Source organism: Protopterus annectens, chromosome 3.part0 (assembly GCF_019279795.1).
Source record: "Protopterus annectens isolate FY-2018-M chromosome 3.part0, PAN1.0, whole genome shotgun sequence".
Taxonomy (NCBI): domain Eukaryota; kingdom Metazoa; phylum Chordata; order Ceratodontiformes; family Protopteridae; genus Protopterus; species Protopterus annectens.
Window position 1 is genome coordinate 1,666,843,770 of NC_056731.1, and position 16,267 is coordinate 1,666,860,036.

At 44.4% G+C, this 16,267-nt stretch overlaps 1 protein-coding gene across 6 annotated transcripts in view; it reads left to right on the plus strand.

Annotated features, from left to right (window-relative positions):
- Positions 1 to 16,267, plus strand: part of OXR1 (oxidation resistance 1) — a 4,227,902-nt gene that overhangs the window by 2,893,386 nt on the left and 1,318,249 nt on the right. For all 6 annotated transcript variants that reach the window (XM_044065701.1, XM_044065702.1, XM_044065703.1 and 3 more), the window contains one exon: positions 11,199 to 11,312. In XM_044065701.1, coding sequence (XP_043921636.1) covers positions 11,199 to 11,312 — 114 coding nt within the window. The remainder of the gene's footprint in view (positions 1 to 11,198; positions 11,313 to 16,267) is intronic.

Below are 16,267 nucleotides of genomic sequence, written 5' to 3' on the forward strand. Positions count from 1 at the left end.
GTGTGTGTGTGTGTGTGTGTATAATTTTCTGTTTTGGTTGTATTGCCGGTTCTGTATTACAAGATCGAAGCTTTGCTTAATCGAGTAAGTAAAGCTCTAACTTGTAATATCGAAACCGTAAATTGTCGAACGGTCAATTTTAACCCAGGGAAACACTTCCTTTGGCCGTTCTGTGGAGTATGCCCCTTTCTCCAATTTGGAGCAATCTTGGAGTTGATATATTTAGGTGGGCGAAGCCCCCCACTTGATTTCGGATCTAAAGTTTTTTTTTTGATTCGGCCAAGGGAAGTGTTTCCCTTGGTTGAATTGGCCATTCAACAATTTTAGCTGTCGATATTACAAGATCGAGATTTAGTTATTCGATTAACTAAAGTGTCGATGTTGTAATATAGACATGTTTTTTTCCTAGCATTTTTCTTTCAGGGCTCTTGCTTCCCTTTTTTACACTCTTTTCTTTTATATATAGAAATCCTCTCGAGCTCCTGACAGAGTGAGTGGGAGACGCCCATTAGTTTTGTAAAGCTGGCCAGTAGCAGTGGTATACGACCAATATAGCTTAGTTGGTAAGTTTTCTTACACAGTTGTACTTTTCAGATCAGCTTTTTTAATGTTTAAATCTGCATGTAATGCATTGCCGGTTAGAATTTTTAAGAAACATTTGATCTGATGTTGTAGATTTTCATTTATCCTTTACCTTTAGGGACTCTGTTCTAACCCTTGGAACTGGCTCAGCTGTTATATAGCTTGTGCCAGCCAAAAGCTCTAGAAATAAGACTCTACCCACAATACCACTCTCCGTATTACCTCAGGTCTCGTTTTCCACTCTTGTCGCAAGACGTGTCAGCCATTTTATCTTGCAGCTAAGTGAAATGTTGTATTTTCAGCTTTAGTGTAACTTTTTTTTTATGTCTATGTTTTGGTTATCTTTCTACCCACTTTTCTGTTCAGCGAGTGTGTTTTCTTACCAGTCTGTAATTTTCCAATACCATTGTCGGTAGTATCTTTCCCTGTCTTTTTACCTCCTTAGATAACCTAGCCTACCATTGTTGGTAGTTTTCTTTGTGTGTGTGTGTGTGTGTGTGTGTGTGTGTGTGTGTGTGTGTGTTTTATGCCTGTTGACACTTCTTGTTTTGTTGGGTGACCTGTCAACATCGCAGAGAAACCAAAAGGCACTACTGGTTTTAAGCAGTGCCAGGATTGCGGTCAGAAGATGCCCAATTTCAGTGGGCATTCTTCCTGTGTTTATTGTTTAGGCCCAGCTCATCTTTCCCAAGACTGTCCTATTTGCCAGGCTTTTAGTACCTGGGCTTTGAATATAAAAATAAATTAATACTAAAAGGACTGATTAAGTCCTCTTTTGAGGAGGCCTTATCCTTGACAGACTCACCCCTCTGGAAATCTGATTCTGGAATCAAAAAAGGCGAGACTGTACCGACTTCTCCTTCAGTTCTGATGGCAAAAAAAGCGTAAGCCTTCTACTTCTACTGCTTCCACGGAGCCAAAGGCTAAGGTTTGCATACATTTGGAACAGACATCATCCTCTGCGTCATAAATCTCCGTGCCATTTTCGTTACGGACTAATTTGGTATCCTGGTTGGTACCTGCATCTCCATCCATGCTTCCACATACTTTGAAACCTGTATTGGTGCCGAAATCCAACATAACTTACACACCCAGGACAAGGTATTCTCCCTCTGTTTTGTGGAACAGCTCCCTAACCCTTTCCTTGAAAGATCAGAATCTCCCTCTGGTTTATCTGTCAGATCCTCCAGGAGTCTTACCAAAGTCACCGTCACGAGGCTGGTGGATCAGCTACTAGTTGCCAGGGGTCTGTCTTTCTTTTCCCAGACCCCTCTCCCTTGTGGAGTTGGGGCGTTTTCTTCCAGGACTCCACCAAATCTTCCTTCTCTAACCTTTTCTGAGTGCTTAGAGCCCCCAACTCTGATCTCCGCAGTTCCAGCTGCTCTGGTGTAAATAACCTTTTCTCCTTCATTTCCAGTATCTACCTTGACTAGCTTTGTTCCCTTGGAACCGACAGTCTCCCAGGGCCATACCTCCGCTGTTTTGTCAGAGTTTTGGATAGGATCCGTTTTTTTTTTATTAGGAGTCATCCTTGGCTCTTAGAACCTCGGCAGATGTGGGCTGTTCCTTGGCTCCTACTTCAGAGGTTGGTCTCTTGGGGTAGGGTGTGACCTCTGTTCCAAGGTTGTCCTTCTCTATTCTGGGCTCCCATCTCTCTTCTGGGGAGCCTCCTTCCAGACTATGGAGGGGGCACTAGCTTCTGCAGGCTCTCATCTGGCCCCTTCTGTATTGAAGTTTTATTTCAAGACTATTCCTTGCCCAGAGCTTCTACCAACCTCCACCTCCAGACAGTGGGAGCCAAACCTGCAAGATACCCCTGTGCAGGGCCCTTCTTCTTCCAAGTCCTTGTCAGAAATTTCCACTGAGGAGCCACCCAGGAAGAAGGCATGTAAGAGGAAACATTTGGATTCCCCAGAGGAATCTGTCACAGAAGACACAGACTTCGATGATGGAGAGAGTTCCCCCTGGTCACCCTTGGAAGGCGTTTCCCTCGGAGACTTCCTAGAGATTTTAAAACAAAGGGGCAACTGGAAGCCCAAAGAACCTACCTCTGAAGAGTCAGTTTACCTGCAGGCCTTTGGTTTTTGCCCATCTACTTTGCGGGTGACCTGTCCCGCTGACTATGTTATTAAATTGATTCTGCAGCAGGCTTGGAAGGCTCCTGATTCCGTAGAGCCAGTTCTCCAGAGACCTGACAATATACTGTCTGCCCTAGAAGATCACAAGCATTGGGCCAAAGCGTTAGCAGTAGATGCTGTGGTGGTGGTGGCCACCAAAAAGGAACTAACTGAAGAGAGTTCCACTGATGTCCTTCTATTCATATGCTGCAGTATCCATAACATGAGGGTGGACTCGTACGTCTGGCCATTTTACCAAAGTTAAATGCTACTGCAAAGGTACGTGCGTCAGCCCGCATCACTCAGCGTACGTTGGCCATAAAAGGACGTCCAGAGTAAAGTAGATGACAGCACCCACCTACCTCAGAACTTCTCTGCTGATGGATGGAGGGTGACAGCATCTGACGCAGAAATCCCAAGACTCTGGTATTCAGGCCGACTGAGGGCTTCCTGCAGGCAGATAACCCAAGTGTGATGACTGCAACAGTGAATACACTTGAACATCTACATTTATGGTAAGTGTACACAACTGTACTTTCTGCATTCCCTGCCATCCCAGGGCACCATTCAAGAGGTGCCTCCAGATCTAAGGGAAAAAGGATTCTATTCCAGAATGTTTATAGTCCCCAGGAAAGAAGGTCCTTGGAGGTCATTCTTAGACCTATCTCATCTGAACAGCTTTCTCAAGGTGCCTTACTTTCACTTGTTGACTCTCTTATACTCCTCCCCCTGGTTCTCCCTCAGGCTTACATGGTGTACTTGGACATAAAAGATGCCTACCTGCACATCCCAATCCACCCACTCTTCAGGAAATTCCTTCAATTCTGTGTGGGTTCTTCAAATTTTCAGTTCTGCTGTTTGTCATTTGGTCTCTCTGTGGCCCCCAGAGTATTTACAAAATGCTCTGCCCCTGTTGTAGCCTTCTGCAGAATGCAGGGTATTCAAATTTTCCCTTACTTGGACGATCTCCTCATTCAGGGTTCACCCCCAGGGTTGATTCAAGTGCACCTAAGCTACTCTGTGTCCCTGCGAAACAGTTTGGCGTTCACCATAAATCAGCAGACATCCTTTCTGACCCCATCCCAGGACCATGTAGTCCTCAGTTGCAGGATACTCGTAGCCCAAATGATTGCCTGCCTGCCCCCAGACAAAATTCTGACCTCACCACTTAACTTTCAGTGACTGATTCCACTACAGTCTCTGCCAGGGAGTTGTTGAGACTCTTGGGATTCATGGCTTCCACCATTCCCATGGTACCCTTGGCGGGCCTACAGATGAGGAAATTTCAGTGGTTCCTGAGAATAGTCTGGAAACACCGGCTTCTTCTCTAGTTTGTGGTCCCCCTCATTCCCTGTTTAAGAAAAGAACTAAAGTAGTGGATTTCACAGATTTCAAATAATCCAGGCCTTCCCATCCAACCATCCCCCCCCCAACCAGGATCTGTACACTGATGTGTCGGACATGGACTGGGGAGCAACCCTAGGAAACTGGAGATCGAGAGTTGTATGGACCCCTCCCAGCTGAAGGAGCATATCAGTATCAAGGAAATGAGGGCCTTGATTTTTGCACTGCAAATATTCAAGCCCCAACTGTTACCAGGAGTGCTGAGATGGTATGCAGACAGTACCACGGTCCTCTGATGCATCAACAAGCGAGGGGGACACTGTCTTACATCCTTTGCAGATTGGTTGTGTAATTCATGGGAGATTGCCAGGAGAGAAACTTGGCTCTGCTGATCAGTCTACATCCCCTCAGCTCAGAATGTGACTGCAGACTCACTAAGCGGGTCCATAACTCAGTCCCACAAATGGATGTTCCACAGGGATGTGTTCTTAGACCTGGTCCGTCAATGTGGTATTCTTGAGGTAGACCGGTTTGCCTCCATGAACAGACTGGCTTCCCACATTCTACACCAGGATACACATCCGTGGGGCTTGGAAGGTGGACATTCTTTTTTTTCCTTGGAAGGGGATGTTTGCATATGCATTCCCCCCTTTCCCTCTTCTGAACGTTCTACTGAAAATTCAGAGAGAACAACCAAAAATCTTGTTGGTGACCCCTTTTTGGCCAAGACAACACTGGTTCCTCCTTGTCTATCATCTAGCCAAGGGCAATCATGACAAGTTACCCTTCAGGACGGACCTTCTCACACAGGAAAAGGGAACTCTGGTACACCCTCTGATATCCACCCTGAACTTAACCCTGTGGGTGATAGGGCTTTGATTCCCCTTGGGCACATTTACACTGAGGATGTGCTACAAGTTCCGCAGGAGGCTAGAAAACCCAGCATCAGAAAATCATATTTATCCAAATGGAAGAGGTTTTCTGTCCGGTGTCTGAAACATAGTTTACAACCACTGTTTGGGGAGCCATCAGTGGTCATGTCTTACCTGTGTGAATTGATGAAAATAGGCTTGTCCTACTCTTCCATTAAGGCATATTTATCTGCCATCTCAGCATGTTTATCTTTGACTCCCCCCCCTGGCTTCCAGGTTGGAAGTAGAGCTTTTTCTGAAAAGGGGTTCTACACATCAGATCTCCAAGGAAACCTATCCCTCCCCCTTGGGATCTTAATTTTGTGTTAGAAAAGCTTACTTTAGCTCCCTTCGAGCCAGCTAAGGACTCCTCTCTACAGCACTGCACATGGAAATCTATCCTCCTGGCTTTGCCCAACCTTTATGCCCAAAGTAGTGAAGGAGTTATCCTTGAATCAAGCCATCAGTCTCCCTCCCTTCTTTCCTTTTCCGCAGTCCCCTAGTGAAAGGATCTTCCACTCTTTGGATGTGCACAGCCAGCTCAGATATTATTTGGCTAAGACCAAGCCCATCCATAAGTCAGACAGGCTATTAATTTCCTGTCACCCAAGTGCCTTGGGGCATCTATTTTACAAGCATGCTGTTTCCTTCTGGATTTTTAGAGCCATTACCTTCTGCTACACAGTCAATGGGAAAATATTCTCTTTCCAGTTGAGGCACACTCCACCAGGGTTTTGTCTTTATCTGGGGCTTTCTTTAATGATTTGGATACAGCTTCCGTTTTGGAGGCAGCTACATGGTCATCTGGTCACACCTTCACCAAACACTACAAATTGGATACCATTTCCAGGTCCAGAGCAGGATTTGCCAGGGCATTCTGCATGGATTTGTGGAAAATGTCTCTCTTCCTCCTCCCAGTCCTTCTGTTGCATCAGCTTTGGCATTCTCCCTCATGTTATGGATACTGGAGCATATGAATAGAAGGACATAGAATAGTTGTGTAAAATCTTACCATAACCATAGATGTCCTTCTCTTTTGCAGTATAGTTTCTCCCCTGATACTTGCCTGACTTCTGGAGACTCGCTTCCTTCAGGCTAGTGCTTGGCAGAATTCAGTTCTGAGGTTGTTGCGTGCTGTCGTCCACTTATACCCAACATCCGTTTATGACCGAAGTACACTGAGTGATGCAGGCTGATGAAAGGACCTTCGCAGTAGCATTTAACTTTGGTAAAACGGCTGGACATATGAGTCAACCGGAGGTAGATTCCCTCATGTTATGGGTACTGCAGTATATAGAAAAGGACAGTTTTCCATCGGGACAGGCTTTGCCCAACCTTTATGCCCACGGTAGTGAATGAGTTATCCTTGAATCAAGCAGTCAGTCTTGGTAAGATTTTAAACAACTATTCTTTCATCCCCCTAGTTGAGAGTCTAGGGTGATGGACAGATTCAGAAAGCAGGTCTATGCTTCATCAACCTTTGTTTTAAGGTCCTTTAACTTTATGGCACATTTCACTAGACTTCAGAGGGATCTGATCAAGGAGTCATCAGACACCCTTGCAGGAGCTGTGTCTGAGGAGGTCCAGGATGTAGTGGCCTCCCAGCTAGCCACCCTGGAGTCTATTTCCCAACTCGTCCATGAGGCTCATTGCTCATGCAGCTGAAGGGACGACCAGAGCAGCGGGTAGAGGCATTCCCATTAGACATCATACCTGGAATGCGCTTATGTGAGTGGACCTCGTTAAGTCTTCCTTCATCAATGCTTCTTTTGACGGATCTTCCTTATTCGGCCCCAAAGTCAAGGAAACTCTAGCCAGGTGTGAAAAAGATGGAGAGACCCTATCTGCAGTGGGCATATGTTTTTCTGCTCCCCAACTGTTTTACTCCAGGAATCTGAGGAGTGGCAAGATGTGGTTCAGAAAATCCCAAGGACCATTTCAGGACACACACAGTGGCGGCTTTCCTCGGGGTAGGGGAGGAGCTCCAATAGAAGATGCCAATCCAGCAGCAGAGGTGGCCTGCAAAATCAGGGTTCCAGAGATTTTTTTTCTAGACAGTCATATCAGAGTTTCTGAAAAAGGGGTCCGATTGCTTACCTCTGGAAGCAGTCTGAGGAAGATTTTCATTGCATTCGAGCCTGGTGACAATAACTACAGATGCTTGGGTGCAAAGGATCATTGCCAGAGGTTACCATATTCCCTTCAGTCTCCTTCCGAAATCAAAACAAAAATTCCCCGATGTTCCACCCAGTCAGAGGGACCAAGCAGCCATAGAGATTCAAAAAGCTGCTAGAAAAAGTCATCCAAGAAGTCTCACCAGACTAGATAGGATCCAGATTTTACTCAAGGTTCTTTTTAGTGCTAAAAAAAGACAGGAGACTTGAGAACAATATTAGAACTCTGCATTCTCAACAAGTTTGTTCAGCAACCAAAATTCCAGATGGTCACTGTTCACTCTATACTTCCTTTTCTAGAGGAAAATGATTGGATGTGCTCTGTAGAACTTCAGGACATGTATTACTACATAAAAATAGACAGACACTCCAGAAGGTTCCTCTGCTTTTGACTAGGAGCCAGTCATTTCCAGTTCAGAGTGATGCCCTTTGTCCTCACCACAGGCCCCAGGGTGTTCCCCATATGTTTTGGTGGCAGTAGCAGCTCATTTGAGACTACACGGATTCTGGGTGTTTCCTTATCTAGATGACTGGCTCATAATCGCTCCCACCAGGCATCTACCGATTCAGGCAACAGATTTCATCCTACACCTATTCTGGTACATCAACAAACAGGGAGGAGCCAAATCTTACACCCCTGTGTCAAGAAGCTCTCAGATTGTGGCAATGGGCGATATCCTCCAACTGCTTTCTCATAGCAATGCACATCCCGGGAAGCTCAAACATGATAGTGGACAGATTGAGCGGATGCATTCTCCTGCCTCATGAGTGGTCTGTCAATCCCAGAGTAGAAAAAGAAGATTTTTTCTCACTGGGGCCAGCCTTTTTGCGACCTCTTTACATCACCCCAAAACAATGCCCTAATTCCCCCTTTGGGGAGTCCCCAAGAGACACTGTCCTTCACGATTGCCCCCCCCCCCCGGGAGTCTTCTGTTTACCTTTCCTCTGATTTCCCTCTTCTTAAAGAAAGCCAGCAGGTTGAGAAGCAAGGTGATCCTCATTGTGCTCTTCTGGCCTTGACAGATGTGGTTCCCCTTTGTGTGACCTCATGTAGTTCACCATCCATGGATTCTGGACCCAGTTCCGGATCTTCTGTCTCATCCGCAGGGACTGGTTAACCCCCAATCTTCAGAACCTCAAGGTTACAGCTTGGCTCCTCCAATTCCACTAGTCGGAAGGCAGAAAAATTCATCTTCTCCAGTCCAAAAAATTCTACTGGCTTCCTATAGATCTTCCACCAGGAAACTGTACCCAACCAAGTGGAAATGATTTTCTGTTTGGGCATACAACAATGATCATAACGCCCCTTTCTGCACCAGTTGAAAAAGGTTTGGAATTTCTAGCTATGCTTTTTGACCAAGGAGCTTCTGCTTCCACTATTACGGTCCAACTAACTGCGATTTCCAATTTTCACAATGGCTTCGAAGCCATTCACTGATTTCACATAGATTATGTAAAGTGTTTATGAAAGGGGTTTTGCAGTTGAAGCCTCCTTTTAAAGACCCTCTAGCTCCTTGGGATCTGACCTTGGTTTTAAGAGTCTCTAGTGCTTCCTCCCTTTGAACCAGCGGCTACACTTAGTTTCTTTCTTGGAAAACTATTTTTCTGGTAACCATTACTTCCGCCAATAGAATTTCTGAGATTCAAGCATTATTTTCAAACCCCCGTTATTTGGTTTTTCATAAGGATAGGGTTTCCCCAAGAGCCAACCCAGCCGTTCTCCCTAAGGTGGTCTCAGAAGCTAGTATTAATCAAACTATCGACTTACCCGTTTTCTTCCCTATTTTTTCAACAAAGTTGAATATTGCTTACATTTGCTGGTTGTTCACAGGCAATTACATTTAGACCTCAGCAGAACTAAAGAATGTAGAAAATCGGACCAGTTATTTGCATCTGTTTCTGGGAAAATCTGTTTCAAAAGTTACCATGTCAAAATGGCTAAGAGACCGTTTTACTTTCATGTACAATAAAGAGAGTCTCAAGTTACCAGTGCCAGTGAGAGTGCACTCCACTAGATCAATAGCCACATTGCTGTTTTCCATTCCAAGGCTTCCATAGATGAAATATGTACAGCAGCAACCTGGGCTGTTCATCATACCTTTATTACTCATTACAAATTGGATATGGTCTCTAGGGGTAGAGCGTCCTTTTGCTGTATGGTTCTCCAGAATACCCTTCCATAAGGCCATCCAGGACCTAAAGTAGCTGGGGACTCTGTCCCAAAGGTAAAGGATAAATTAAGATTGACAACATCAGATAATGTTATGTACTCACCATAATGTTCCACCTGTGTTGTCAATCTTCATTTATCCTTTACACCCACCCTCCTTCCCTCTCCTGTGGACTTCCTGGAGGATCGGACTCGTGTCTGTGTAGCTTTATCAGGTTTGATCATGGGCATGGCCTCTTTACAAATTTCTGTGTCTTTCTGTGTACCTGCAAGCTTGATCTGAGGTAATATAGAGAGGAGTATTGCGGGTAGAGTCTTACCTCGAGAGTTTTTGGCTGGCGCAAGGTATGTAACGGCAGAGCTGGTTCTGAGGATCGGAACAGAGTCCCAGAAGGTAAAGGATAAATGAAGATCAACAACCCAGATGGAATGTTATGGTGAGGACACAAATTCTTTTTCCCACTTCTGCTGTCAGACTGCGAATGTGAAAGTGCCTGATATATAGGCTAGTCTCCTAAATCAAAAATACAGTCATTGCTGGGGCTGCTGTGTGGTGTAGAGGACTACAACCCTGAATAGCAGCTCAGACACCAATAGTAGCTAGCAGGGGAGGATGGGAGTGTGCGGCCACTAACCAGCCCACCCATCCTGAGGAGGGGAACGCTTCTGTGGCTTACCACATGGGTGACACCTTGTTGGGCACACTAGGTGTCAACCCCGTGGAGCTAGAGTTTATTGAACCTTCATAAGTGTGTGCAGGTCAGTCTGTGAGAGCCAGGGGGAATTTGGCATGAGAAGGCACACTTCCACACAAAGTGCAGCTATAGTAAACTTGGAAGAGCTGCCACTTTGGAGGGGGGGGGGGTTCTCTCAAATGGGTAGGCCACCCTGCACAGCTAGCTCTTATTGCCAGACTTGCGGCTAGCAGATGAGCTCATGGGGAATTCATCAGCAGGAATGAATGGGATGGAGAGCTCTTGCTCCCCTGGGAATCTGCACCTCCTGTGGTTGTGACTGATCGGGTGCATGTAGTGAAGCCACTAGGCTTGATTGGCATGGATGAAAAAAATTAACTTCAGGGAAGAACACAAAGCATGCTTATGGCAGCCTGGATAATGCCCCTCAGAGAACTTGAAGGTAAGCAAGACCTTTAAAAAAATGTAATTTTATAGTGTGTGTGTGTGTGTGTGTGTGTGTGTGTGTGTGTGTGTGTGTGTGTGTGTGTGTGTGTGTATTTAAAATCATACTGAATAAAGCTGTTTACGTCATGCAAGATATCCATTCTGTATGCCTTCAGTTGTCAGTTCTTTGATGCAAAGGTACATTTGCCTTTGAAAATCCATAAGGAGTCTGTTATGTTTTGGCCATGTCAGCATAACTTTTGAATTGCAACATATTTTCCACGCTTTTCTCCTAGGGTGTAATAGATGGGGTAGTTGTAGAAGATGTCCTGTTTGTCAAGTTTGTATGGAAATGGGTTTTCACGTGGAATCAGTAGAAGGAAGGGTTTGTCACACATGTTTGTAAACTTCTTGCCTCCGACAATTTGCATATTACTGCTATATTCAGTATATTTTTTTCTGTTTATTTTTGTATTGCAGTACTGATTTATGTTGACTAGTTGAGAAGTATGTTGATCATTCCCTTGGAAAATGTTGGCTTTGACGTAGGACCGCTTCTTCAGACCTTTACTTATTCTTTGCAGCCACATTTTACATAGAGATTTGAGAAGATGTGAGATTGAGATAATGTTGAAATATATTATGTTACAATAGGCAGTGAAGAATATTAATCTATAAAACTAGCATTTATTTTTTGGGGAGTAGTCATCACTTTTCAGTACAGCAACAAAAAAATCTTATTTTGTAACCATTTAATTTTATCTTGCTTTTTTTTACAGGTGTTGTATGTACCTGATCCAGAATACGTTTCTAGTGCTGAAAGCTCTCCCTCCCTTAGTCCTATAAGCCCTTTATCCCCGACATCTTCAGAAGCTGAGTTTGAAAAGGTTACAGTAAGTATAATCGGTTACTTATCTATGTAGACTTGTGTCAAATCATTCAGCTTATTGTGTTGTTTTACAAGTTGCACTCCTGTAAATGGAATTGCTGGCTTGAATCAGACAAGATATCAGCATCATTCATTCATTTCAGCTGGATATTACCCTCCTCCCAACAGATGTTCAGGAACTAATGTCTAGTGTGATAGGAGATAACATCTATCTAATGACTACTGTGTAGTGTTAAAGATGAGGTGCGACTGCGAGGTCTGCTTTTACCTGCTTACCTGTAGTCTGCTTTGCCAGTTTAGAGTCAGCATATAACAGAGTTTCTCTTTTATCTTGAAGTATTGCTAGTCCATCCCTGTAGTGTTGTCTTTTTGGCAGTGGTCCAGAAACACAGCCGTAGCTCTTTGAAAATGTTTCCTTCTGCAAAGGATAATAATGCCAGTGTAGCCCTGAAATGTGAAACTAGGTAATCGTATTGCAACAGTAGTGTATCATATTAGAGTAAAAAAAAAAAAAATCTTAATAACAAACCCTGTTATACCGTAGTAACAATGTAACAAATGTAATAAAGTGGTCTTCTGACTAATGGGCACCCTAGCAGATAACATTAACATCCCAGTCATTAGGACTCACAGATTCCAAGAACTATGTGTTCTGCAGTATTAAGGGAAATGTTCATTGTAGAGCAAACAAAGACATTGCTGAAGTGCAGTAGCATAATCAGTCTGATTAACAGTGACTTCTGTCAGGCCCAAATGCTAGTTCTCATAGCTCTGCAAGCCTGTGTTTTGCCCGATACAAGTTGACTTTGTTGCTTTGCAAATGTGGAAGCCAGACATTCAGTTAACAAGACTCTGTGCCCACTGTTAAAATAACACTCATTTTAGATGTCCTGGTAGAAACTCAGCTCTGCTCAGAGTATCAACATCTCCAATTAGTTTAAGTTCATGGTAGCACAGAACGAGGTTCCAATAAAGTTGTTAGCAAAGATGGCAAAATAGCAAACAGTAACACTGCACTAAACAAGACAAATTACTAAAAATACTCGTGAAATAACATTGAATTGTAGCCGATAAACTTCTGAGGCAGTCATCTGCTACTATCTTGGATTAACAAAAAATTATATTATGATCTAAGCTTGTGACTATTCCACTTGCTACTGTTAGCTCAGGAAGATCAGGACCCTGAATCTTGGAACTGCTTTGGTTGAAGTTGAACTGGCAATGTCGTAGTGTACATTTTCAGGACATACAGACAAATGTGGTGGAAAGCTTTTTCTGTGGAAGTCCTGTGGGTGGTTACTGTGCCAGGACACCTCCATTTATATTAAACCCTTGTACAGCTGGCCCTATTTTCCATGTGTACAGCTAGCTAATTTGGGAGGGAAAGGATTACATCTATTGTTTAAGATAATTCCTTCCTTCACCATGAAGAAAGGTGGGGGGTAGGTACCTCCACCAAGTAATGCAACTTCAGACTTCATTCAGGTAAAGCTTCTCCAAAAGTGGTTGTGGATGATAAGAGCAGGAGTAAGGAAAACAACATGCAGATATTGAAATGTTCCCACTTAAGGGCTTTACCTACCTTTTGCATGATTCTTGTAGCACCACATATCAAAGTGACTAGCTTGTATAGTTTTTTTTCCATTTTTTTGTCTCACTGATTTGCAGGCTGTATTGGGCTTTCTGGGAAACCTGCCTTTTTTGTTGAACTTGTCACAACTTCACCTTTGTGCTTCTGCTTATAAGTCACAGTATAGTCAAAGAACAGTAAGACTATAGGAATAAAGAATTAGGGCAGAACTAGATGAAAATAAAGTAAGTTGCAAAGTCATATGCATTTAAAATAACTATCTCATAAAATTTAGAAATAGTAATAACAGTAAAGTAGGTCATGAGTCAGTGATAAAAAAGTGTAATAGGTGAATTGCAGTGTTAAAATAATGAAGCATCAATGAACAGAGAAAACTGCGTAATCAAATGAAAGTGCCAAAAATACGTATTGCGAAGCACCATACTCATGTAACAGAAAGAACAAGTCCTTTGACTCATGGTGGTCAAAAGCACCATTTAACGGAGTGATTGAAAAAGTCTTCACAAACATTCCAAGTTCAAATGCAACTACATTGTAATGCCCCCAAGAGTCAATCATTGTCCTTTACTTTTATTTTATTGATTTTTTCACTAATCTTAATGCATACCAGAAGGTAATATGCATATTATGCTGTTTGGCTGACATCACAAATCAGATTCATAGGTTCATAGGCCAGAAATAGGCCAACTGCCCTTGTGGGCCATTTTAAGCCTAGTCAAGTGAGAATCAAACTGAGAGGTAAACACCTTAACCGTTATACCCCCCCCCCATATTAAGTGATTTCAAAAGAAACTGTTGATAGTCACTCAAAACAAGAGCCAGTATTGAAGCCATTGGGTGATGTCCTGGAGGGGGGAAAAATTCTGAAGCTGTCTTTCTGCCAGAGCAGTGTTCTTGTGGAAGTGAAAGACTTCCTTTTTTGTTAATTTTTTCTCTCAAAGATCTTAAAATCAAAAATGGAAGCTCATTAAATATTAAATTCGATGTTAATCTTCATTCATTCCTTACTGATGGGTTATTGGTTCCATTCTCTGAACCGAGCCGGCCAAATATCAAGCTCGCGTCAGCCAAAAACTCTCGAGCCAAGATCCTACCCAGAATGCTCTGCTTTCTGTTACCTCAGATCTCATTTGCACATTGCTGTACAACTGTGTTAAGCCACTCTCTCCAGCTTAGTGTCTAATTTTTTTTAAAGTTTTTATTTATTGTTTCTACGGTAAAGTTTTTCAAACGGTTTCTGGTATTATTCTCGTACCCCATCGTATCCTTAAGACTCTCTCTCCCTTTAGTCTATTTCTATGTATTAACCTTTTCTTACCTTTGAGGTAATTCTTTATTACCATCGTTGGTAATACTTCTTTCTTCTCTCTTCTTACCCTTTTGGGTAGCCTTTCCTCTTCTGTTTGATACTGTTCTTCTCCACATCATTGTCGGCTAAGAAAAGTAGTGTTGGTTTTAAGCAGTGTAAGGATTGCGGCCGTAAGTTACCTCTTTCTGATGTCCATAACTTGTGTATCTATTGTTAGAATGTCTCCCACCTTACTGTGGATCCCCCGTGTGGGATTTGTAGAAATTTTTCGACCAGGACTTGTAACGAGAGAAAGAACAAATTAATCTTCAAAAGGTCTTCTCAAATCTCCTTTCTGTAAGGCTATTTCTGGGTCGGAGGGCTCAACCCCTCCTGCTAAACCCCATAGGAGGCGTTCTTCCTCATCGAGGTTGCTCACTTCATCTCCCTCTGGAGATCGTAGGGAGTCGACTCATAAGAAGGTGAAAATGACTACTACTTTGGCACTGCCACCTGTGACCCTGTCAGCTCCAGGCTCGGCACCGCCCCAGTTGATTCTTACTCCAGCCATGTCCCCCTTAGGGCTCTGCACCTCTCGAATTAGCAAGGACGAAGTACTCTCCTTCTTTGGATCCATTCATTGGTAGCCAGTATAGTCCTTTTCTAGAAAGGCCAGAATCGCCCTCCGGTTTCTCTGAGGTCGACCAGGAGCCTCTCTGAGAAAGATGGGTTGCGGCTTCTTGACCAGTTGCTTGTGGCCAGAGGTCTCCCTCAACCGTCGAAATCCACGTTCCCTCCTTCAGGTGAATGTATATCTCCTCAAACTCCAACGTACACTCCTTCTTCAACTTCTACCCAAGTATTGAAGCCCATTACTCCAACAGCAGCTTCCCTTCCTCTGACTCCAGTAGTGGATCTCACTTTGGAACCGGAGTCGTCCTTGTGGCCCTTGGTGCACTGGGCATCGGGCTCTTCTCAGGCCAGTGGCTGTGCCATTGGGGGGGGGCATTTTTGGTTCCACGCCGATTTTTTTCTATGGCACCCTCCAGGAATCCCTCCCTCTCTCACGCTTCACAGTCCTCTTGAGGCTCTTGATCTGGAGGTCGGCTTGTCGGGGTGGGGTGCGACCCCAGTTCCAAGGTTGTTTTGCTGTGCTCTGGGATCCCATCCCTCCTTGGGTGGGCTGGACTTCCAGGCCAAGGAGAGGGCACTTGCCTCCACTGGCAAACCCCACATGTCTGAGTCCTCTTCCCCCCTCTGTGCCGCAACTCTCACAAGCCACAACCACCAGGCACAAGGGCCTCAGGTTTCTCCTCCTCAGGAGACTCCCTCTTTGCAGTCTTCCCCAGAACCTCTCACTGAGGAAGTACTCCACAGAGAGTCATGCAAGAGGAAGCACATGGATTCCACTGAGGAGTCGTTGACTGAAAATACGGACTTTGGCGGGGAAGGATCCCCATGGTCACCCTCTGATGAGTTGTCTTTGACATCCTTGAGATCCTTAGACAGAGAGGTGACTGGAAGTCCTCTAATCCTGCCTCTGAGGAATCCATATTCCTGTAGGCCTTTCGTGCCCAGCCCCTTACCTCCTGGGTAACCCCGCCGGCCGATGAGTTCGTCCAGCTCATCATTCAGGCCGCATGGAAGACTCCTGACACCCTAGAAGCGATACCGCGGAGGCCTGATAAAATCTTACCCCCCCCCAGCTAAGTATCACCATTGGTCACCAGGTCTTCCAGTAGATGCCATGGTGGTTGTGGCTGCAACTAAGAAGAATTTGGCAGAAGAGAGCCAAACTGTCCATCCCCCCAACAAGGAGTCCCCGGCAATTGATAGAATAGGGAAGCATGTGTTTGCTTCATCGACCTTCGACATAAGGTCTTTGAACTATTTGGCACACGTTACAAGGCTCCAGAGGGATCTGATCAACCAACTCTCTGAAACCTTGGCAGGAGCCGTTTCTGATGAGGTCCGTGACCGCGTAGCATCTCAGCCACCCTAGAGTCCATTTCCAATTCTTCCATGCGTCTTATTTCTCACGCAACGGAAGAAGTGGCAGGCGTGAGTACAGTCACCAGAC